This window comes from Vombatus ursinus, unplaced genomic scaffold, assembly GCF_900497805.2.
Source record: "Vombatus ursinus unplaced genomic scaffold, bare-nosed wombat genome assembly UNPS02014794.1, whole genome shotgun sequence".
NCBI lineage: Eukaryota > Metazoa > Chordata > Mammalia > Diprotodontia > Vombatidae > Vombatus > Vombatus ursinus.
Window position 1 is genome coordinate 12,077,855 of NW_020954572.1, and position 26,592 is coordinate 12,104,446.

Consider the following 26,592-nt stretch of genomic DNA (forward strand, 5'->3'; position numbering starts at 1 on the left):
TACAGGTACACCATTTAATATTTATTATATGCATTTTATGTACATTATTTTTCAACAGCTGTACTTTTGCTATGTGGTACAATCTTAAAAATTTGCTGATTCATAGTTTGTAAAACAAAAACCTTACAAAACTCATCAAAACTCGCAAACTGATCAGAAAAGTTTTGTGGAAGACTAGAAAAAATACTTTATTGTTTTAATCATGCATTACACAAACAAAATCTTTAGTTACACTGTAAAATTAAGCACATCTGAAAAAATAAAAACAGGGATAACTAGTCCAAACACAGCAGATTTCTGAATCCTGATTCAACTACTTTTGTGTCCTATTTGTAATGCAAATATAACATTTTCACTTCAAATATTTTTTAAACAAGATAGCTTTTCTGGAACTGTGGTAAACTGAGATATGTTACGGGAGAAAAATAACTTGGTTTGTAAATTAAACTGAAATTATGCATTTTTAGTCTATTTTAGACTGTTCAAAGAACGCCATAATAGATATACAGGGCCCTTTAGCACATACATAAAGGATATAAAGACCAACAAAAAAGTGAAATAAATAACAATAGGCCATTAGAGTAAGATGGGTAATCCTTGATAAATAAACTTGTAAATACAGTAAGATGTACAAAATATCACATAGTGATAGGATGCCAAGATTAGTTTTTTGTGTTTTTTTTTTTAATTTTAAAGAGTTCATTGGGGGTGGTAAGCCCCAGTGTTTCATTTTAACACATCTTTCTTTACAGTCCTTTATTTATGAAGACAGTTATGTGATGATGATGAATTAGCATCCTTATGGAAGGACTTAGCTGAGCTGTATTAGGCAAAAGAAGGGAAGAGTGGTTACACGGCAGCGGGTCAGTGAGATCTCTGTGTTTTAGGGTTCTATAATGCAGAAAAAACATCATCAATACAATCTTGAGCACTGTTGTGACAGGCTAAATATATAAAAAGACTTATAAAAACTAGAATTTTATCCAAACATTTTGTGCAACTAATGCTAAAATATTTTAAGTTAAATTTCCTTTTCTTTAAAGCAAAATAAATTTAAAAGGGAATCTGTGGCATTCAACTGATAAACAGAGAAGATCACTAAGAGATGAAAAGAAAGCTACTCTTGGAGCTCACTTCCCCCCACAAGAGCACCACATCCTAACCCTAAGGCAGCACACAGAGTCCAAAATAAGTCTTTTTGTAAGATCAGACTCCACGTTGGCTTAGACACATAATGAACAGACATATGCTCAGTTCATATCCAGTAAAGGCTACAAATACTGGTTTCCTTTTTTGCCCCCACAAAATACAGTAATTACAGTTAAATGAATGAGCCTGACATTATTCAAGATGTGGTGATTTTCACCAATTTATACCTGCCCCAAAATAGCCTTTGCCTAGGCAGATCATACGTAGTGTCTTATCAGTAACCTCATTGATGGCAGTGATGCATTCCCTCTTTCTGTCCAAGAAGATCTGCTATTATATTGCAGGTATTTGTTATGTCACACAAATACTTTGGCAAGGGCATCAGCTCCTGCACTGGCAATATATGCTTTTGATGGATGGAAAGCTACATCATAAATGGATTCATCCAATTTCTTCCTATGAGCTGTTATTTCTTGCACACATGTCTTGCTGTCCAAATTCCACAATCTAATGGAACAGTCATGACCTATGGAAGAAGGTCACAATTAATTAGGTTTTGCAACAGAACCGCAATTAGCATACAACACTCAGACATCATGAATTATATTAAAACTTACTTCCAGACATCAAATAGATGCCATTAGGATCTACTGCTAGACTTGTAACAGCATCCAAATGAGCAACCATAGAATGAATCATTTTACCTATATGAAACATAATAAAGAATGTCAAGTTTCTGGAAGTCATTTACTCTGGGGGTGGGGAGGCTGGAGAAAGAATAACACTTATTTTTTTAACATGTTAATAGCAACAGTTTCACATAAGAACAAAATCCTAACATGGAACTAAGTTCTTAGTAAGCAGCCTCAAATAAGCCACTGTGCAAAATGAACTGGCAACATGTGGTAGACACCGAAAATACACCACTGACAGCAAAATTATATCACTAGATGCGACACAAAATTATATAAGTTGCAGAAGTGAATTCACTTTTACAACATTTAAGTAAATTGGAAAAATAAGCAATTGTTCAATGGATGTATCTTCCTATATAAAGTCAAGACTCATCAAGTTCATTACTCTACTGAGATGTCAATTATTTCACATTGCAGGAACAAGTAAACAAAGGCTGGCCTAGAGCACTGTGCCTTGGACCTAGGTTGGCAGTCAGGTAAAAAGTCTATGGACCTACTTTCAGAATGTTTTAAATGCATAAAATTTAAATAAAACCCCTAAGACTACAAGGAAACCAATACTACTGAAATAAAAATATCGACAAAAACAAGTTTATGAATCCTGAGTTAAGAACCCTTGGCCTAAAGAAACTATTCTGAATTGACTCAGGCATCAATTTAAGACACTGTAAAAAACAATCTAATGAACATTTTAGAAGTAATTGCTTAGGATTAAGGAGACATGAGAAAAGCAGAAGGCATTTCCCACTTTTAGCAGGAAGATAATATTAAGATGACATAAGCTATTTTGAAGCAAAAAAACCCAAAAAAACAAAAAAAAACTCCATACAAAGGTACTATATTCTCAAGATTAAATCACAAGATTAAAGCATAACAATCACAAAAAGTTTAAAAAGATTCATAGATTCATTACTTAGTGGGATAATTTTGAAATTCATAATTCCAAAAGAAGTAAGGTTAAAAAAGGCAATAATTCCCCCACGATGAAAATAACAAGACTAATTTACTTACCCGTTTTATTGTCAAAAAACTTGATGTGTCTATCTTCATGAGCAGTAATTGTAACAGGAAGTGTGGGATGGCTTACTACCCTGTTAATATGATTATTTGATTGTAAACCTGGATGGAGAAGAAAAAGCACAACCAATGACAAATTTAGTTTTCTTTACTACATCTTGTACTAATCACAAGAGATTATAAACTCTTACATAGTTTGGTTTGAACTATTAAGTTGGGAATCAATGGTAAGTTAATGCCTCTACTTAATATTAAGACCTAAGCACCAAAGTTTGAGGGTGATGTTTATGGCTCCCTTTTACTACTCATTCTTCATGGGAAGTCATTAAATTTAAGATTATTTAGTATGCTGGTGGATTTTCCTATGTTTAAGATCAGGATACAGCATCAGTGACAATACTCAACATGATATAACTTCATAAGAGAAAATAGTTTTCACTTAATTTATAAGAACTACATGTGGTCATTATGAGAAGAAAGTGAGGTGCTACAGACTTTTTACAAACCCAAACAATAAAAATTAGCCTTGTGGAAAGAAAAAAAATTCCTGTTTTATCAATTCTAGATTAAATTCAAGGAAAGGAAAGAGCAGAAAAAACTTAGATTTATAAAACAATTTACAATTATAAAGCGCTTTATATACAGCACTTCATTTCACCATCATAGTAACCATGTGAGGTAAAGAGTGGACATATTATTCCCATTTTACAGAAGAAGAAACCACCACTTACTAGCTGTGTGCAACCTTGAGCAAGTCACTTAACCTCTAAGCCTCAAACATGAAATCCTTTTAACTCCAAAAACAAAAACAAATTAATTTCTACATGCACTAAGAGACTTAATCCAATGAGATTTCACCACTGTGGCTTTATGTGTGCTATAGATAAATCTAAGGCCATGGACAGGTAAGAGAATTTACACATACCATGATTTTTAAAATTTATTATTGCTGGTCTTAAAATCCCTACTCAATTGTATCATTATAGTATGGAGGTAACCTTTAGTTCTTAAATATTATGTCAGTGGGGCATAACTCTGACAGGTTTTACTAAGACTTTAAATACAGTTGCAACAATGGACCATGTCACATATCCATGTGTACAAATGTACAATCTATACTTGCTAGATAAAAAAAAAAGACAATAACTCAAGAGCACAGAATGAAGAGTTCAGAATTAAGTTAAAGAAAAGCTAATAAGAACTTAGTTATTGATCCTTGAACCTCCTCATTTTATATTTAAGCAATTTTATTAATAACCCAATTTATAATGAAAACTTCAGGAAATAATCTAAGTTGATGAAACAAGACAGAAATAATTCTGGAAGATCTATTCCAAATACTATTAGATTTTGTCTTTTTAAAGAAGAATGAGGGCCATTCTTCATTAGATAAATGGTCAAAGGCTATGAATAGTTTTCAAACAAAGTATCATAACACATAAACAACTATATGAAAAGACAGCTTCAAATCTCTAAAGATAAGAGAAATGACAATCATAACAATTCTGAGATCAAAGTTTACACCTATCAGCAGATTGGCAGCTGATAATTGACAGTCAATGTTGGCGGGGTTGTAAAAAAGACAAGTACAAGAATTCGATATTGATGGACCTAAGAATTAGTCCAACCAATCCAGAAGTACCACAGAAAAGTCACTCAACTATTCACACCCTTTGACTCAAGGGCCCCATTACTGGGCATATATAGCAAAGAGAACAAAAACAGAATAAAAAGGCTCTGTAAGTTCTAAAATATTCACAGAAACACTTCTGTGGTAGCAAGAAACTGAACAAACTGTTACGTGCACAGAATAAAATATTATAACAACATAAAAAACAACAAATATGATAAATTTAAAGGCTGGCAAAACTGGTAAGAAGAAAAGCGAATGAGTGGACTGAAATAAGCAGAACCAGGAAAAGAATACATACAATAACTTCAATATTATAAATGGAAAAGTACATTAAAAGGAAGCTGAATTCTGAGTAACTACAGTGACCAATCTTGGTTCCAAAAGAGTTGATAAAACACTTCCCCACCCCAGCTCCTTTCAGTGGAGAGCCAGGAGGACAATTCAGACAACTCATTCATGTGGGTTGGTTTTGCTTAAATGTTTTTCTTTGTTAAAAGGGAGAGTTAAAGACACACTCTCACACCACTTTCCCACCCCATTTGCACATGAAGGGCAGGAGAAGAATGATGGAAGAAGAGCCAAGATATTCAAGCAAACTTACCAGAATCTACCTGTGATGAAAGCATCAACAATGACTGTGACGTTTCTAAATCATAAATGACTGTACTGCCAGTGTTGAAAGAGGTCACCATATGAGCAGGATCACAGCCTATGAAGTCAACAGATGTAGGTATTCCATGTTCTAAAGAGGTCAGGAGAAACAAGAATGTATTATATGACGGCAAATAATCATTATGAAATCTTCATTCTTTTGGAAAGAAAACAAATTCTACACAATACCAACTAAATTAGGATATTGGGCAATTATCAGAATCATGCAGGACAAAAACACACCCGGGTAATCTGATAGGACAGATTTAAAAAATTACCCAAGACATACATGAAGCACAACTGCACTAGCAAGGAAAAAACACATATGTTTCATTTAAAATGATTCAAGGTAATAAATAGTACCTATAAAATAACTAAATGATAAACTGAGAGATAAGAAGGACGGCACCCATTAGTTACTGGTTACAACTCCTTTAACCGATGCAGGTCAGCACTTTCTCTGCTACTTAAAAGTCTTAGGGCATCAAAAGATTAAATGACTTGCCTATGGTCACACAGCTAATATGAAGGACTTGAACCTAGGTTTTGAAGGCTCTGAGGCCAGCACTTTATCTACCAAACCTAACCTCCTCTCTCAACTTGAGGCATAAAAAAGTGCTTGTTAAAAAGTGCTAGGAATATTAAAATCAATTTCTTCTAACATGAACTAGTTAGAACTTATTTTGAAAAGAGGATCCTTTAAATCACTAGATTAATCTTTAAATCAAAGGTAAAACATCCTTTTGCTCTAAACAGCTGACTGGCAGCCAAAATATTAACATAAATTTTCTAATATTCTCTTAACATTAAGAACATCCATCAAAAATTCTCTTGAGTTACTGTGTCAAAAGCAAAGGAAATAAAAACTACTTAACTCCTCTCTACTTTAACAAACTCCTTTTTTGAAAGTTTGCTTTTTCATGTGAAGCAAAATTTACTTACCTTTATCTCCATTGTAAGTGCAAATGCAGGGTAATTTTTCTGGTGGATTCCACAATCTAACAGTGCCATCTGCTGAACAAGACAGTAACTGATTCTTTATGCCACTATAGGCAAGACCCCAGACTGCATCTGTATGAGCAACTAATGTGCCAGCTAGAACGTTTGGCTCTAGGGAAGTAGGGTTAGGGGAAAAAAAGAGAGAAAGTAAATTTAATTATTAAAATAATAGCACAAAATAAATCTTTCAGTTTATTAATAAAAAGGATCTGTCACTTTACTACCACCACAAACTCATTCATAATATATCAGAAATCTTGCATTAAGTAATCCCTTATTCCATCTAAAACTGGGTTTATATTCCCAAGTTACTATGGCACTTTACTTTAGTGGTAGGAAAGAAATGAATCACTAAAGTACATAGCTAATATTTACGTCAGAAGTTCAAGTGCAATATCACCATCATGATCTGCTACAACAGTGCAGAAAAAACTTAACTCTACAAAACCAGGTCATAATGGCCAATGTTCCCTGGCAAAGCCCACACTAGCTGTGCTGTTAAACTTCACAGCACTTTTACCTTTCACTTTTTCTTCCACATTGCCTTTACTTCAGTGCTCTCTGAAAACATATTTCTTGAAACTGAGAAGTCATCCTTGTTTTTTAAAAATTAAGTTTCTCCTTCTTAACTTAACAACCAGCTTAGAAATTAAGGAATTTTCTTTGCAGACTATATGTCTACACCTTTTTAGACTTTGTAGAAAGTTATTCACAGCTAAATAACTAGTTCCCCAAGTAAGTTCTATTTCAAAACCAAAGTATGTTAGGTGTGAGGCAGAACCAAACAAGGATGAGAGCTTCCTAATATGCCAGACAACCACACATTTATATCTGTAGGCCCTACTGACATCATAGTATCTGCTGCTTACCATATGTATCATATGGATCCACATTAGGACTAGGCATATTCCACCACTGAATGGTTGCATCAATGCCACCACTAAAACACTGTTCTCCATTAGAACTAATAGCTAATGATAGTACAGGTCCACTACAAAAAGAAAAAAGAAAAAGATTACTTATCAGTGCATTTATTAAAAGAGTCAATGAAAACCTAACTTCTATGCTGGCTACAAGCATTTACTAGAACATTCAAATTCTGACCTGGCAGGTTTTGATTCCATTCTATTTCCCACTACTATCAATCTGTCCTTCATCACCAAAATACTTTTCCTAGGCACAGTATATCACAGAAGAAAGTACAATGAGTTTGTAATTGACAGGCCCTAGATTCAAATCCCAACTGTTATTTGATGTGCAAGTCATTTATTATCTCTGTTCAGTTTTACCATCTGTAAAGATAACATAGCTAAGATCTTAGATTACTTCTAGCTATAATTCTATCTTCTTAGAGCTAATTTACCTATTGAAAAATCTTTCAAGGCCTTTCTATTTTCCACATAGTAACATTCAAACTGTAAAAATCAAGACACTGCATAATCTGGTACCCTCTCTGACTCGTCAAGGCACCTGTATTAGACATCTCCATACAAGCTATGCGGCAGCCAAACTGAACGACTCTCAGAAGAGACATTTTGTTCTCCCTGTTCTATGTCCTCAACATGAGTAGTAACGGATGCATACATTGGTCTTTGTCTCTTAGAGAATTCTATCAATAATTTTTTTTTTCTTATATTAAGATTCAATCTGCCTCTCTGTAATTTCCAGCCATCACTACAACTTCTGGGGTCAAGTAGAACACAGTTAATCCTTTCCCACATGACAGTTTCCTCAATGGCTTTTCTTTCCAGGCTAAATATTCCCTGTGTCCATAAAGTAATCCTCACTGGGCATATTTCCAAGGGCCTTCATCATTCTAGTTCCACTTCTCTGCACATTCTCTAGATCAGGGCTTCTTACTTTTTCCACTCACGATCCCTTCAGCACATCTTAAACTTAAGAAGTGCAGCTCGAGGTCAGGGGTCAAACTAGAACCAGATTAAAATGTAATTGGGATATGTCTAACAAAATAAATAAAAACATACTACAGCATAGATAATATTAATTTGTGGTGTGCTAAGTCAACATGTGGCTTACAGGAATCTGTTTCTATTTGAGTCTGATACTGCTGCTCTGGATTATCAATGTTCTTCCTAAAATATGGTATCTAGAAATGAATATAATTTAAATACGGTCTATCAGGACAACAAAACTGACATATCCCTCTAAACGTAGCCTAAAATTACATTTGCTGTTGCACATACAGTCAATCCCCAACATTCATGTATATAACTTTCATGACTTCAAGCATTCACATGATTTTATTAATAATCTCATTTTCACTTTTGCACTGGCAACCAAACACATTTACAGCTGTGTGCATAAGGAAAAAAAAATGAGAGGCATGACACTAGTAAATCTGTGAAACAGCTGGTATTCCTTCCTAAGTGTATCACTGGTCTTATTTACCCTACTGTTGTAAAGAGCTCACATTTGAATATGCATGAGTTCATTGCATATTTTCAATGTTTGCCTCTAAAAACTCAAGTTTTGTGTTGCAATTATGTCCTTCAAGCATAGAGCAAATTCTTTAAGCTCTAAGCCCAAGTGTGCAAAGTCAGTGAGGTAGCTTAGTGAGGAAATAAAGGTGTTAGAAAAAACTTCAAGCTGAAATTTGTCTGCAGTCCCCGTCAGGCTAATCAACCAGCTGGCTAAGGACATCAATGCTGCCATTCTCATCATCAATTGCAGCCTCAAGGCTAAGTGTCAACTTGCCTCTGCTATGCTCCCATTTGCCAAAATCCTTAAGGATCTCAAAACGGTTCACAAAGCAAACGCTGCTAACATATTATTTCAAGCTGGTGCGTCCTTCGTGATCTATAATGCCATCCACCAGCTGTGAAGGGAAGAGAGTCAGATGATGTCGAGACCTTGACAGTATTGGAGTCTTCCAACAGCAGTGACTAAAGTCCCAGGAAACTCTCCCTTGGATTTCAGAGGGCCACCAAGGTAGAGAGGTTTATAGCAGTATAGTATACAGTACAATACCTTCACACTGCCTATTTGACACAGTGGAAGGTAAGATTCAAAGTTTTTTAAAGTTTTAGTTTTAAAATTTTATTTGCTGAACAATATTTATGGTACTGTAGATTTCATGTGTTACGAATAGTGAATATTATCTAAAATCAATGTTTTGTTTTCTGAGATGTCAGAACAAAAGGCACAGAATTTTAGGTAGCAAGAAAAAATGTTCTGCATATTACTAATATTGTTTTGTGTATTGAATGGTATGGGTCATTTCATGGTTACTATGGGAGGAAAAGTGCATCTTATCAGAATTAATATTTGGTGATAAATAATTATATACAGAAAAGTGTACTTTCAGCAATCTCTCTCTAGTGAAAGATTACAGTTTTTGGTGGTTGTAGGAATCTAACCCCCTATTTCTCATAAGTTCAATATATCAACATTTGCGGTTTTGACTTGTGTGTTGTTTTCAAGGAACGTTACTCCTGCAAAAGTTGAGGATTGACTGTATCACACTTTTGACTCATACTCAGCTTGGAGTCCACTAATCCCTCTCCCTTCAATCTTTTTCTTACAAACTGTAATCTAGACACATCTATCTAATAACTTATAAGTTCATTTTTTGAACCAATTAAAGGAATATGTTTAGGGGAAGGAACTAGGCCTCTGATTTCACTAATACAGAACTTCTGGATAAGGAAACTCCCTTTACTCCCATGTCAGAACCTTACCTGTGATTTACTGTCTTAAGAGTTGCTTAGAGCACTGATGGGTTAGGTGACTCAGAGTCACACAGTCAGGATGGGTCAGAAAGGCCTCAATTCAGGTCTTCTTGGCCATAAGACCATACTGCGTCTCATATATTATGAAATGGAAAAAGAGCTGAATACTTCTGTCTTCTCCCCATCATGTCATTAGCCAAATGACCCCAATAAGTGGCCCCATCTCATTCTTTTGTCCTCTATTTCCCCTGACCCCGGCTGCTGAGTTTTTTTAAATACATTTTTTTAGTTGTCCAAAAGTCTTGCCAGTCTTGACTAAGAGTTTTAGCAGTCCTAACACTAGTCCTGTAAGGTAAGATCCTTCAGTATTCTTCCTTGCATTATTTATCTTTATAAAATTTAAATTGGTCGGAGTAACCTATGTATTTTAATTAGGGTCATTAAAAGATTACTCTCTTCTTGTTTAACGGAATTATTTTTGTGCCTTAAGAATTTCATTCTTACAGAGTTTTTTTAATTTCACCTGGAATTACTTTCCCAATAGAAGTTTCATGAAATTCCATACTTATCTCTCTGAATCCTTTAATATATATTCTCCAAAAATCTAGGGTACAAGTCAGTTAGGCAGTGCCTTCTAATTTCTATCACAAAACTTAAAATTTTTACTTTCTTTCTACTACTACTTCAGCAACCACTTTCTCCTTGGAAATAATCAGACACAGAACTTAGCTATAGTCCTTGTTGCTTCCTTCAACTTTTGAAGGATGAAGTTGTCATTAAACTAAGCCAAAAAAAGCCATTATTAGTTGTTATGCTTTGGACAGAGAAAGAGAAAACCATGACAAGTCTAGATAATGGAAGTCCTCCATGACTACACTGCACTATGTCCCCATGCAAGGTATCAATTTACCATATTCATCTATTTCCTTTTTCTTTCTATGTCATCTGTAATATGTTCTCATAACACTTTTACTTCTATTCTTACTTCCACTGATCTTCATTCAAATGCTCTCCTACTATTCTTCCTTCCCTTGTCATTCCTGCATTTCCTCATTTTTCTCTATGTCTATATTTTCTTAATCTACAAAATTAGTTTGCAACTCTGCTCCTCCTCTTTTTGCCTACCCTAATCCTTTTGAATAAGGCATAATACTCTTTTCTGCCATATTCTAATCATGGTTCCCATTCTACAATGCTTCAGCAATATCTGTAAGATTAAATGTGTTTCTCTGTAGTAGTAGCAGCTCTAGTCCAAGTTGCCTGTTATAGCAGTATTTTATGCAGTTAAAGTCAAAACTTTTATTGCTAGTTCCTTCCATGGATTTCTATTGCCTATGAATTTCTAGACATTTTGTGTAAACTGATTTTCACTTTTAATGCCTTCAGTGGGGGTCCACTATGATTTCTTTCTGTGCAGGTGGATCAAAGATTCCTCCAGGATTACATAGTACACTAGAAAATATTCTGCACAAAGATCAAATCAAATATTAGGCTAATCTCTCTTGATACAGAGGAGTTTCTCAGAAAACTACTACACTGAGGAATTCATTCAAATTAAGCAAACATTTAATTATACTCTATACAAGAACTACACTAAGCAATGAGGAAAACACAAAGTGCAAAGATGAATAATAGAGAAGCACTGCAATGTGACTGACAATTAGAAATATCTATGGGTATTTATTCATTGAATCTGAAAGACTTACATGTGGGCCCTAAATGTGTAGATAGGCTCTACATCTAATGAGGCACTCCTGAAAAGGAAATAAAAAAGAAAGTTATTTTACAATCATGTAATAATCACAGAGCAGGATAGGACTGGACTAGGAACATAGAAGGGATGGAATAACTAGCAATTACTAATCAAATTACAAAGTAGGCTAACATTTAAATACTTGCTTTTTGGCAGGAACTGTTTTTTGCAAGTTCCAAAGTTTGAGAGTATGATCTTCAGAGGCTGTAACCAGCACAGGCTCTACAGGATGAAAAGCTAATGCCCGCACTCCATCAAAGTGGCTACGTAGTGTATATTTGGGATTCCATGTCTTTCGAAAGGCATCTTTATTGGCAGGTAACTAAAAAGATAAAATTGAACTATTATCAGTGAAAATAATGATAGTTAGATGCAACTTGAATTCTTTAAAAAATTTTGTAAGACATCAAAAAAAAATTGTATTGCAATCTCAATTTTAAAAATTTACGCATGAGTACAAATTCTCATTTAAAAATATGATTTATAAAAATATTGACTATTTAAGAACCCTTAATGTGAAAAACTTTATTTAAGTTTTAAAAGGTGGTTAATGGCCAAGTAGAAATTTTTTTAATCAGAAAACTAAATTTGGAATTACTAGTGTCAATTGAAAATATTAGTGATCTTCTATAAGTTATAATAAAATCTTTATCTGTCATTTTCCCAGGGCATTTTTAATATAGTATCCTATAACTTTTCCAGAAATGAAAGTAGTGTTATTAAAAAAGGAGTAAAATACTTTTTCCCACCCTCCAATAACACTGGCACTTATAACATTTGTTGGTCTCATACTGCCAAGAATTTGAAATCATTTATACGGCTTACACTTTAAACTTTTCAGAAATATTTCTTAAAACAAAATATTACATCCAGCTTATCCAACCTGAACATGGAAGTGAGGAGTTTTGGTAATAATGTGAGAAAAAAAAAAAACCAGTTAATTTCATGTAAATTTATACTACTACTGAATATCTGGACAGAAATAAAAATCCAAACAAATACAGATAAATCTTAATTATAGGTGAACTAATGATAAAACTGAGTCTAAGGCTAGTTTCCCTCTAGCATTCATCATGATTCTAGGTTGCTGTTTTCAGGGAATGCAAACTCAATTTTAACAGTGGCTTTAGCAAATTTGCTAAGGTAAATCTGTTCAAAATATGATTTTTTTTTCAGTTATTTGCTGCTTGGGATTGTTCATACTACCACTTGCTATCATTTGTAAACATAATCAAAAGTCCACTGTACCTAATATGTAACTATTTTATCATACTTCTTCCTAAACTTCAAACTCAACTAACATAAATCATGACACCTAAAAAAAAATCATCACAACAAATTAAGTTTCATTTTAACCTAATCTCTTCAACGTATCTTGACATTAACTTCTTTATAGAGGTCATTCTGAAAATGAAGAGTCTTTTATTAAATCATTAAGAATTTTAAAAATAAAATTGCACTTACATCATAACTATAGTCTGCATCATTTGTTACCGTCAAGTCTGCAAGGTCTCCAAGGCCCAGAACACTTAACAAAACATCATCAGAACCCATAATAAATGACTTGCCTCCTCCAGATGGAAACATTGGTTCAGCTATAAAGAATAAAACCGCTTCTTAAATGCTGAAAAGTCATAAAGAATAACACCATATTGGGGAAATCTAAGTACTTTCCTAAGACATAAAATAACAGAAACACAAAGGAAGTTAATAAGCTACAAAATGCCTGGCTAAAATACATAATAATTGTAATGAAATCTATAAAAATAAGTTTTTTTAAACTAAACTGTCATCTCCAAAAAAGCCAAGGTAACTTCTACTTAAGTCTTTCTATAGCATCATAAATATCACATCTATATAGGTCTTTGCATTATTAGTATTATAAATGAGTTTGTGTGTTGAGAAGGAAATAGGAAGAATTTTGATTATATTCCTTCATGCTAAATTTCAAGTTGTTACCTAGAGTTTAGTAGGGACCATAAATCACTTTACGATAAAAAGCTTTCTATAATTAATTTTAAAAGACATATACTTAATAAATGTTATTAGTCTTTATAATTCTTTGCTTACTCAGTTTTAAAGTTATGAAAAACATAGTTCCTGACACAAATACAAAAGAGAAGTTAAACTGAAATTGCTTTAAAACATTTTACATTCATTTGCTGCAATGAAACTCATGTGGTTCAGGATCCTTATGAATTTGCTATAGAGAGGAGTAGCCCTGTTCTTCAGAGTTCACTGAATCCCACCTACTTCAAGATCACCCTTAGACGTGATCTCTCCCTTTTCAGAAGCATTATTAACAAGCATTCAATAAAAAGCAAGGAAAGCTTTAGACTACAAGCCAGGAAACCTGGGTTTTAATCTTGGTTCTATTGTTAACTAGCTGTATGCTCTTATATATGTCACTTAGTGTCTCCTGGCTTCACTTTTTCTTATCCATTCTTTTTTTTTTCTTTCTTTCTTTCTTTTTTTTTTTGGCTAGGCAATGGGGTTAAGTGACTTGCCCAGGGTCACATAGCTAGTAAGTGTTATGTGTCTGAGGCCGTATTTGAACTCAGGTCCTCCTGAATGCAGGGCCGGTGCTCTATCCACTGCGCCACCTAGCTGCCCCTTCTTATCCATTCTTACTAAGATTACTTTTAGTTTGAAAGCTTCATGACTACTATTCTCCTACATTCTTTATATTTTCCCCAAATCGTTCTTAAGGTAAACAACTATTATATATTAGCTAAAATTAACTACTACATTAAGTTTAAAATTCAATTTTTAAAATGAGACATCAAATTTAACTAGTTTTTAAAATACTATTTAATATATTAATAATCATGATTCTTGTGTTAACATTTGGATAAAAAATAACACATAATGCTTGTTAGGTTAAAATTTGCCATTTGCTATTTGTAGCTACAATTAAATTATTTAAAAGAATTATTTTCCCTCTATATTTTACTACACTGCTGCTAACCTGTTAATATTGGGGTAGGTAGGCAACTTAAATACAAAGTTAATTTTCTGCTCTGAAAATTACAGCATAAGCAAGATCTTAAAAGAAACTTACAATTACATATTAAAAGTAAATTTTAATATGATGCTAAAAAGAACCAGAAAATCAATTTAACAACACTTTTACTAAGTAATCCTAGCCACATCTGAAAATCAGACACAGATGTAATTGGAAGAAATTATATACAAAATGCACAAAATAAAGAAGATGATCATTATTCTAACATGTCATATTTTGAAAATGTTATGGTGTAAACAAAGCAAATAATGGCATCAATGACTCCTAACTGTTTATACTGAAAAGAGAAATTTAATACCTTTCAAACTTACTACAGCAAATCAAATTCATCTCTACTTATGAGCTCCATATTTTAATACCAATGCTGTTTTCTAAATTTTTTCATACCATGCTCATAAGGTACAAAAATTTACAGATAAAATTAAGTTCTGAATCACTAATAGATTTAATATAGTGAACACAGTTAAATAATAAGCATGGGTATATTTAGTAATGTTTTAAAATAATTTAAGTCTGGTTAAAACAGCAGAAATCTGAACAAACTCAGCTCTCCTCTCCATTTCCAGTATTATACTAAGTATCATTAATTAAAATGCCAAATCAATCAATCAATCATTGAAAACAATGAAATTAGCAATTTAGATGATTTTTTTAAGAACCTGCATGTAAAGTTAAAGGTAGGTAACATTTTGCTGTGATATGTTCCAGTTACGAGAAAGGCTAATATTTTTTCCAGTTCGTTTTTCACACATGCATGCACATGCGTGCAGCACACGCACATATACACACACATACCCCACACACAACTGGACACATCTTCACAATTTGAATTGAAATACCACTCCATAACTCCCCTTGAGATTTAAAAAAAAAAACAACAAAAAACAAACTATGGCTATCTTAAAGTTACAGAATCAATATTCCTGGTACAACACACAGCTCTAATCAATAAGTGGTTCTGATCATTTGGGAAGGTTAGAGAAAGCCAAGAGTTGAATAATTTGTTGGCCCATACAAAAATACTGACATCAGATTGGGTCATTTGCATAAAAAACCCATTCAATATTCCCTTGATTAAAAATTAAGCCTATAAAAGGCATTGTTATACATTACACGCCAGTCCTACTCATTCAGCATTCATTCATACATATACTGGTGAGAATTTTTTTTAGCTATATTTTTGCTTTATAAAATTCTGCTTTCTCCAAAGAGCTACCACTATGGCAAATTATATTCAAAATGTGTGACAATTACCTCCTTCAGAAAAAACTTCCTTTTTTAGGTAAATGATTTAGATTAATGTTCAACACATTGATAAAGCATGTACATACCCTACTAAAAATTTCTATATACATACATACTATTATGAAAAAATTGCTCTATAGTTTGTAAGTCATCATTTTTTCCCTTGCAAAGCAGTTTAAATATAACAACATAAATTAGATGATCTAAAATCAGGTAGCAGAATTGATTTCAAAAAGCCCGTGTTACATTTCAGATACACTAGAGTTTCCTCAGTATTTCAATAATTAAAGAATATGAAGAGTGACTACAATGTAGGTGAGAATGCCTTATATCATGGTCCCTATGGGATTTGTGCATCTCTATCTTCTTCCTGAAGATTCTTCTATCAGGAGGAAAAACCTTTTACAAAGAGGGTAAGATATAGAAACACAAAGGTAATTTGAAGTCTTGGCAGCAATATTCTAAAAAGCCTCAAATTAGGCAGCATTATTCCATGCATGTAAACACTTTTCTATGAGAAATGATGTCTAACAGTTATGCATTTTGCAACATAGGAAAATTTTCATGGGAAAGTGAGATAATTCTGGAAATGCTTTTAAAATATATAAGAATTAAATTTCTCACACATCCCTAATCCACTACTCAAAAAGGCCAAAATACTTTGCCTTTGTTTCCTGGGCTTTAAAACATAGTTTTTGACTCTGTACCTTTGCTCTCTTTTTCTAGCACCTCACCTTCCACTTTTCCCCTTTCCTTTAACAGGGGAAAATATTTATTATTATTTGTTATATGTGTTGAAAAAATACCATGTTGTCTACTCTTAAATAAAAACCAGACATGTAGAAATTTTTGTATTTCTCTCAACAAAAAGTTTAGTTGCTTTTTAATTATGTAGGATACACTTGATTTTTCCCCCTGTAGTCCACTGGCTTAGTAGAACAAAGTTTGCTTATTCTATCTAAAATCAAAACACATTAAAGTAAACCCTACTCTGCAGAAAATTCTTATAAGCAAGGTTCCTCTGTGTGGGGAGTGGGGTGGGTGGGAACTAAGACTAAGCAACAGAGTGTATTTATCCAAAAGTCTTTCAATTCTATTAATTTTTGTTGTTTAGTTGTTTTCAGTTGTGTCTGACTCTTCATGACCTCATTTGAGGTTTTCTTGGCAAAGATATTGGAGTGGTTTGTCATTTCCTTCTCCAGTTCATTTTGCAGATGAGGAAACAGAGGCAAACATGGTTAAGTGAATAGCCCAGGGTCACACAGCTAGAAAGTTATCTGAGGTCACATTTGAACTAAAGTCTTCTTGACTCCAGGTCTGGCACTCACACACTGTGCCACCTAGCTGCCTTATTCTATGAATAAGAAGTATTAGGCTCTTTATTCATAAAGTAGCATTTAAATATCTCAAATTCAAAATGTCTAAATAAAAACAAAATAAACAATATAAAACTGTAAATATATGTTGTTTTCTTTCTAGCTTTCCTTCTTCCTGCTACTTTTATTTTGGTACTTTAATCTTTTTACTGTTCAGTCATTATTTTCTTCCCCTTTCTTACCTACATTTAGAAATGTAATTATTACTGCTGGTGTTGTTTGAGAAAAAGAAATATACACTACCTAACAATCACAAATTAAACAAAATATTGTATCATAAGAAAAGTGGACAAAAGGAAAACATATAATTTGGAAACTGGTTAATTGGAAATGCTTTATTAAACTAAGGCACCACAAAACTCAACTGTTAGCATACAGAGAATCCACTAAATTTTGGTTTAAATTTTAATATTAAATACTCTCATAAGACAGGGAAAGTCATATTTCATTTATTCTAGAGAAGTTACCTATACCTGACAAAGGTCTAATACTAAATAGATTACGTATAGTGTCAAAATAAAGTACTGTAAACTATATTCTTTATCCTAAATTGATGTTATTAGGGACTACGTGTGTGTACGCATACACATGAACACGTGCACTCACACATTTATATACATAAGACAGTACAAAAAAACCAAGGACCAAACTTTTCTTTTCTAAGCACATAGTTTTTAACATACTTTATCTTCTAAAGGAATTACTATAATTTCCAATTACTACTACATACAATAAGCTAAAAGTAGGCTCCTGAAAGACAACCTGAAAAAGAACCTATAAAGAAACCATATAGGAAGCAGTGCTTCCTTGACATAAAAATGGGAAATAATTCGCTGATTAAAAATTAGAAACTAAGATTCCACAAGGTATATTTAGTTGGATCATCAAGGGTCTGTCTAAAGTCTCTCTGAAGATCATACCGAAACAACTCAAACAGCAGCAAGTGAGAGGAAAAAGGAGCTATATTTTGGAATGAAAATCTTCTGTAATATAAACAAACATGGCAGCTAAATTTTTTGTACCTTCCTCTGCTCTTGCACCTTCGTGATCAGTCATTCTAGTTGAGGGTGACCTAGACTGATTAATGATTCCTGAAGGGATGTGGGGTAGCTCATCATCTCCCAGATCAGCTATCATGTCGTGAAGTTTTGTCCTGTTGACCCCTGTAAATTAATGGCAGCAGCAGAGGTTCATTTGATGGCTACTGCTTAAGTTGCTAGAAATCTTTATCACCAGTTTACCAATGAAACACAACAAACTAATCCATGAGACAGCCCCATTTGTAAATACCAGTATCAAGTACTGTAAATTTTCTATACCATTTAAGCATAAATTTAAAACAATTATCAGTAGAGTATAACTCCCATCACCCATCAATCCCCCCAAACTCCATTAAGCCTATGGGCACAGAAGACAGATGACATCTTCCCATAAAGTAAAATGATGTACATTAACTTCAATGTGTACACAGTCAAACACAGGTTTTTCAACTTAAAATTACATTTTAAAAAGAGCAACCAAAAAAAGAAAAATTATACATGATTTGTAATGTGGGTGCAACAAACAATTAACTTTCCCTGATGTACTCCATCCCACAAAATTAAGACAAATTAAATCATTGCTAAGATTACTTTAATTCCTTCCCACTAAAATTTCACTCTGTGTGTGTGTGTGTGTGTGTGTGTGTGTGTGTGTGAAAGAGAGAAAGACAGAGAGACAGTTTATCCATAAGTCCTTTGTATATCAATATGACACCATACAATTCCACATCTTTAAATAGACCTCTAAAGCTTTTATCTGGATAATTTTAGCTACTTCCTCCCCTACTCTCCAAGGCCTACCCCCTCTAAAACAGTTTTTGCCATACTCTTCTCTTCACTTTCAGCTAAATGGACCTGAGCAAAGATTGGTTGGGGGAGGTGTGTGTGTGGGGGGTGGTGTTTTGTTTTTTTTAAACATATCAAAAAAGGGAATTGTGTTTTAACATTTTTTTATGGAAAGAAATATCAAAAAAACTTTCGTGGCTTTAAGCAAACTTACTTGAAACTTTCAGGATGACTAAATATAATCACTTTTGGGTGGAAGTTTTTAAGACCTTCGGTCTTGCTGGAAAGTGTTCCCCAAGCATTAATCTCTCCCCCAACAGAGAACTTTATTTGAAGTTGTCCTACGCACTTATTTATACCTATACTATAGTTGTGTACTTTTATTTCACTACCCAATAAACCTAGATTTTAAGATTTTTAAGGATCAGTGTCACATCTTTTCACAGTGTCATCTTTGTAGCCCCTGTGCCTAGCATAGTGAACTGTGTATACTAAGTACTTGAATAAATGTTTACTGAATTAAATTGCTACAGTTTCTTATTAAATTTCAGTGAGTATAATCAAATAAAATCTACCTACAAAATATTTTCATTTGAATATCCCAAAATCTCCTTAAATTTAACTCGACCAAACTCAATCCCCCTCTTACCATCCCACCAAATCTCTTCTACATATTTATTCATTTCTATTAATAGTACCAAGCACTTTCCAATCAGCAGGCTTGAAATCTATGGGTCATCTCTATTCCTCTTCCTTAGTCCTTACATATCATCAGTCACTATGTCCTTGAAACTTTTTTGTCAAAAAATCTCCCTCCCTTCTCCATCCTTATTGTCAAAACCCCCAATATTAGGCAACTATTGTAGTAATTAATGTGTAACATGTTACACATTAATTACTACAACAGTTGCCTAATCTTCCTGCCCTAATCTCTATTTCCAAAGCATCCTACACAGCTTGTAGTCAAATTAAACTTCATCAAAGACAACTTCTCATCTCATCACTCACTTTCTCAAAAACCAACATGATGCCTATTGCCCAATATAATAAGTATAAAATTCTTAAACTAAATAAACCACAGGTTCTTAATCTGAAGTCCATGAACCTATTTTTTAAATGTTTTAATAACTTTTTAATATAATTGATCTTCTTTGATAAGATCTATATGCTTGACCAGGCTGTCAGCCAAAAAGGTCCCTGACACAATAAAGATTAAGAACCTCTGATTTAAACTCTCAATATACTTGATGACCTGGCTCTTCAAAATGTAATTGACCTTAACACTCTCTACTCTAGAACAAAAATCCTCTTACTCTTTGCTCACACAGAATATATTCATTTCTATTTCCTTGCCTAAGGATGATTCCTGAAGGATAACTCACCCTCTCCAAGTCCCCCAAATCATCAAACTCTCCCTCCCATCCTGTTTGTATAAGTTGTTAAGCCATTCTCCATGGCCCCTTCAAGTTTCAAGTCCTCTATAATACCTTTTCATATTTGCATAAACTGAACATGTAATATACTGATTTGTGCCAAAAAAGAAACACACATGTGCCTGCTTTAATTATTTCATGTTTATGTATATGTCCTGAGGCAGAAAACACTACTTTATTAACTTTAGACTCATTTTAGGAGCATAAGTCAAATCTGCTCTCAATGAACTTCAGAGAGAATAAAAAAACTTTCTTTTGTTTAAAAAAAAATTTGTTGAAATTAACAAGGTTAAGCAAACAGCCCATGAGAATGGTCCCAAGAGAGAAGCAGAGAACTTAAGTCACTCTAGTACCCCGTGGGAAATAGGATGATTAAAATAAGGTAGTAATACCTCTAGGAAAAAGAGAAACAAAAGCACAAGGCAAGAATTGAGATTGCTTATATAAACTTACATTAAACACTGACCTATTAAGGAGACAACCTAACAAAAACACTTATTTCTCTTACAGCTGAAAGATTAGTTGTATGTTACTACTTGCCTCAGTTTGAATCGATCTTGCTACTCCAAAATTTTATGCCAGAGAAATAACTTACAATAAATAAAAAAAAGCTTCTCCCTCATTAGAAAACCTTTCTTACATGAATATATGAGTATATAGAATGGGTGACATTTTCCCCCATAATTATCAAAAAAAGCTGTAGTAGCACAGAAAGAAGGATGCATTAAAAATACATACAGGCTTTATGTGTGTACATACATACATGTACACACACATACACACACACACACACTGCTTTTGTCCAGTTGTTTGAGTCATGCCTGACGCTTTGTGACCCCATTTAGGGTTTTCTTGGCAAAGATATTGGAGTGGTTAACCATTTCTTTCTCTAGCTTATTTTATAGATAAGGAAAGTAAGGCAAACAGGGTTAAGTGACTTGCCCAGAGTCACACTGCAAGCGTCCAAGTGTCTGAGGCCAGATTTGAGCTCAGGTCTTCCTGACTCCAGGCACAACACTCTATATCCACTAAGCCACCTAGCTGTTCCAGTATATATACATACATATACATATACATATATATGCAACTATTGAATAAATACCGTCAGAAATTAACCAATACTAGTTTTTATAGCATACCAAAATTACAGGATATAATATTAGCTTCCCTAATAAGATTATAAACTGACCAATAACTTTCTTCCTCTAAATAAAAGGAATGTGGAGGCACATAAAGACTAAAGTAGAAAGGCAGCATTGGTCTAAGTCAGTGGTGTTAAACTTAAATAGAAACTGATCCTTGCAGGCTGTATAGGAACTTAGAAAACTACAGCATCATCAGTGTTGTGCTGTACTTTTATTTATTTTGTTAAGCATTTCCCAATTATATTTTAATCTGTGTCAGTTGCATTCAGGAGCTCAACACTTGATCTAGTGGAGAGAGAGCTGGTATTGGAGTCAAGAAGCCTTGAGTTCAAGCTCTACTTCTAAAACATTCTGGCTGAGCCAGGGCAAGTCACATGACGTCTCAGTGGGGTTCCCTCCAGCAAGTCCTTAACATTCTAAGTGGCAGAGATGCTGATCTGCATTGATCAAGATACTTCCTCAGGAAGCACACCCTGAACAGATGAAGGTCCAGTCCAGCAGAAAAGAAAAGCTGCCATCACAAGTAGTCTGGTTTATAATTTAAAGCATAAACAAACACACACACACACACACACACACACACACACACACACACACCCCACACACAGTGCCACCTTAATTAAAAGCACAGAACAAATTAAGATGACAGAAAATATACAGGGTAAATATTATATGATGGTGAGTCTACATAATGAATTTTAAAAAAAAAAGATTTCTTTTTACAAAGCTCTAGTAATCACATAAGATCTTAAAAAAAAAAACACCTCTAAAAGTGATGCCCATCAACTGGAGAATGTATGAAGAGATTGTGGGACATAATTGTGATAGAATGATATTGTGCTATAAGAAATTACGAACAGTATGGTTTCAGAAAAAAATCTGGAAAAACTTATATGAACTGATGCAAAATGAAGTGAGCAGAACGAGAATGTTGTACACAGTAACAGCAGTATCTGTACAATGATCACCTGTGAATGATCTAGCTATTTTCAGCAGTACAATGATCCTGTTTGTTGTTGTTTGCCCTTCGTTCTCAAAGAGGACCAATTACATCGGGAAAGCGATGTGTTGGCTTATAAGTGAATTGAATTTAAACGCGATAGGGCTATGCAAAGTCACCAGTCTCACTCTCTCCTCCCCAATGATCTAAGACAATTCCAAAGGACTTAAGATGAAAAAAAGCTATCCACCTCCAGAGAAAGTACTGAAGCATACCTTTTAATTTTTCTTTATTTTTATTTTTCTGTTGTTGTCTGTGTTTTCATTCACAACATTCTGCATGACTGCAACATGTAAAATCTACATGGAATTGCTTGCCTTCTCAGGGAGAAGGGAAGGAAGGGGAAGAATTTGGAACTCAAAATTTTGAAAAACTGTCAAAAATTGTTTTTACATGTAAATGGGGAAAAAATACAATGTAAAAATTTAAAGAAAAAACCTCTAAAAAACAAAATAGTGGGGTAAAAACAGATGAAAATTCACAAATGTCTTTATACAAAGAAACGAATGGGAAGCTGAGCAAACTGAGAAAAGATTATACACCAAGAAGAGGGGGAAAAATTATTTTATCTTTCAAAAAGGGGGAGGGAAGAATTAAGAAAGCAAGGTAGATTTTCTCTTCTAAGCATGTCCTAATCGCTTTATAAGCATATTTCAATTAAAAATAAAGAATCCTATCAGAGAAGAATATACAAATATACACTGTCAGCTTGAATAGGCCCACAGACATTTAATCGCTTTGTCCAAACTCAAACCGGGCAGCTAGGTGGTGCAGTGGACAGAGCACCAGCGCTGGAGTCAGGAGGACTTCGCTTACACTAACTGTGTAACCCTGGGCAAGTCACTTAACCCCACTGCCTAGCCAAAAAAAAAAAAAAAAAAACACAAAAACCCAAAACACACACAAAGTCAAACAGGTATAAACAGAACCAGGATTCAAAACCAACCATGGTTCTTTGATCAGCTAGTGCAGAATGCTAAAATATATGGTGCAATAGAAAACCTAGGTTTTAATTATGGCATTGCTACTGTGCAACTCTCGACAAATTTATTTACCCTCTACAGGCCTCCTTTACCTCATTTTTTTTTTTTTGTGAGGTAATTTAGGTTAAGTGACTTGCCCAGAGTCACACAACTAGTGAGTGTTATGCGTCTGAGGCCAGATTTGAACTCAGGTCCTCCTGACTCCAGGGCCAGTGCTCTATCCACTGCACCACCCAGCTGCCCCTTCATCCTTCATTCTTAATGAGGACTAATGACATCATGAGGGTAACATCTTGGCCGTGAAGTGGATTTAAATGAGGAAGAGTTATGCAAAAGAGAAGGTAATAAGCATTTATTAAGCACCTACTGCAAGCCAGGCATGGTGGTAAGGGCTTTCAAATATTATTTCATTTAATCTTCACAATATCCCTAGCTGCTGCTATCTCCATTTTGCAAACGAGAAAACTAAGGCAAACAGAGGTTAAGTGACTTGCCAAAGGGTCACTCAGCTAGTAAGATATGAATTCATATATGAATTCAATTTTTCCCAACTCCAGCCCCAGCACTCTATCCACTGTGTCACCTTGCTGCCTCCTAAGAGAATATAAGGGTAGCTAGGTGGCAGAGTGGACAAAGCACCAGCCCTGAAGTCAGGAGGATCTGAGTTCAAATCCAACCTTAGAGCAAAACACGTGACACTTACTACTAGCTGTGTGACCCTGGGCAAATCACTTAACTCTCCCCCCCCCCAAAAGAACATAAGCAACGTAGTCAAATATGTTCAACATTGAGAGCTATGAAAAACCTAACAGCCCAACGAGGAGCAAACAGATGAACTACCATTATGCTAGCTCAGAATAGTAAACCAAAAGAAATTTTGGCTTATTAAACTTGCTAAAAAGGCACAGAATGATGAAACAGTTACTAGGCTCCTTTTCTATCTTCATCAACTAGTTTTTCATAATATTTAAAGCACTAGTAAACAATTTCAGGATATTTCACAGGTATTGTTTTTTTCTCTATGCAGAAAGAGAACTGGCAAAATATATATCCCACTCTGGCAAAAGAATAACTTTAAAGTTAGAAAATGACAAAGTTAAAAGAGAAGGAAGACAAACTGAGGGAGAAAAGTATGGAGTAAGTAGCATGACGTAATTGCAAGAATGAGCTATGCAGTCTCAGAACTTGGATTCAAATCCTGGCTCAAACACGTTCTACCTGCATTATCTTGGCAAAGTCACTGAACCTCTCTCTCTGGGCTAGACAGTATCTGCATCTGTAAAACGGGGAGAGTTGGAAGGAAGAATGGACTTTGCCATTCATACTATAAAGCCTATGATTTTATAAATGTTTTCACTACTTAAGATAGAGGCGTTAGGCCTGCACTTGTAAACCATGAGTCGTGACCCTACAGTTTAAGAAGCAGTGAAGGGATTGTGAGTAGAAAAAGTTTAAGAAGCCCTGCCTTAGGCTTTTTGACTTTCTACTAAATTTATTTAAATCATTACTAAATTGTCATACCTCAAGTGGTTCATAGGAGTGAATATTCTTCCCTCACCGAAAGAATATTTACAATGAATAAGAAAAGGATACTAAGAGCATCAGTTTTATACTAACCATTATAATGTGGTAAAGCAAACTTCCTCCAAAACTTTACCAGTTTATAAAAATCTAGAGAAAACAGTGCCACTAACACAGCAGCAAGTCAACAAATATGTCATGGTAAGGAGTAAGAGGCTGAGTCAAGAAAGAATAATTAGTAAAACACTGAAGTTTTACTAATTTTTCTGGTAAATTTTCAAAGCCATATACAAAAAAAAAAGTAGGCTCTTAAAAATGGAATACTAGATACATCATGGGGATAATTACTAACAACTTCATGAATTACTGTAATTTTTGAGTTTTGGAAAAGAGCACTCATAAATAAAGAAAAAAATTTAATTTTCCCAAGTGCCATTTCCCCACCAGCAATCCAGGCTTAGGCAATATTGTGTGTTAATATAGATAATCAAGTAAATAAGATCTTGATTATGATGTGGTATCAAGAGAAATATAAAAATAATACATAAATTGTCAACTCTTCTTTTCCACTAAGGTGTTCAGAATCTTTAACAAAGACAAAACAAGAAAAGAACACGATGAGGGCAGGTGTGTTTGAGTTCCTTCTTACAGACCAAGGCAAAGTGATTATATTCAAGTGTAGTTGGTCAAAATACGAAAGTCTAGAGAAATTTCTTAGTGATGACTTTTCAAAATGCTACATAAGCCTAATATTCAAAACAATTCAACTCCCTTAAAATAGAATTTTAGAGAAATTGCAAACTACTGTGACACAAGTCTTAGAATAAATTATCATAGCATGCTAATAACTTGAGAAAAGCAATAATTCTGATATTGTGTCTGACCTTGACTAGATGAAACTAGACTGAGCTGAATTCCCTACCTTTAACTCAGTCTCCATCCATTAAGAGCTGGATTTAATGCTATGCACGTGTTTCTATTGCTCTCATGTATTTGTAACCCTGTGCTTCTTAAGGAAACACAAGCTGGAGTTTTTTTTTTGTTTTTTTTTAATAGGCAATTGGGGTTAAGTGACTTGCTCAGGGTCACACAGTTAGTAAGTGTCAATTGTTTGGTCTGAGGCTGCATTTGAACTCAAGTTCCTCCTGACTTCAGGGCCGGTGCTCTATCCACAGCGCCGCCTAGCTGCCCCAAGGTGAAGCTTTTAAGGAGCACACTTCAATGATGACTGTTAAGGATCATTCAAGCCCACACAAGTAAACAGGATCTGTCACACTGAAGCTACAAAGAGAATGAAGGTGAAAATTAAAAATAACACTAAGAACTGAAAAAATGATTGATGCTAAGCAACCTAATTAAGCCTCAGAAAAGAAGCAAAGTCCTCCCAAGAAGACACACCTTATTACTCAGTTGAAGGACCTCAGAGATCACTTTTCCACTGCAATGAAGAAA

The 26,592-nt window shown here is 34.2% G+C and overlaps 1 protein-coding gene across 3 annotated transcripts in view; it reads right to left on the reverse strand.

The window, feature by feature from the left end:
• Positions 1-26,592, reverse strand: part of STRN3 (striatin 3) — a 99,647-nt gene continuing 73,055 nt past the window's right edge. For 2 of the 3 annotated variants that reach the window (XM_027870083.1, XM_027870082.1), the window contains 10 exons: positions 18,255-18,395; positions 13,051-13,181; positions 11,733-11,908; positions 11,540-11,587; positions 7,014-7,135; positions 6,088-6,255; positions 5,096-5,236; positions 2,856-2,963; positions 1,767-1,853; positions 1-1,675 (listed from right to left, as the gene is read on the reverse strand). In XM_027870083.1, coding sequence (XP_027725884.1) covers positions 1,506-1,675; positions 1,767-1,853; positions 2,856-2,963; positions 5,096-5,236; positions 6,088-6,255; positions 7,014-7,135; positions 11,540-11,587; positions 11,733-11,908; positions 13,051-13,181; positions 18,255-18,395 — 1,292 coding nt within the window. In that variant the 3' untranslated portion in view covers positions 1-1,505. The remainder of the gene's footprint in view (positions 1,676-1,766; positions 1,854-2,855; positions 2,964-5,095; positions 5,237-6,087; positions 6,256-7,013; positions 7,136-11,539; positions 11,588-11,732; positions 11,909-13,050; positions 13,182-18,254; positions 18,396-26,592) is intronic. The other variant, XM_027870084.1, reaches the window with a different exon arrangement.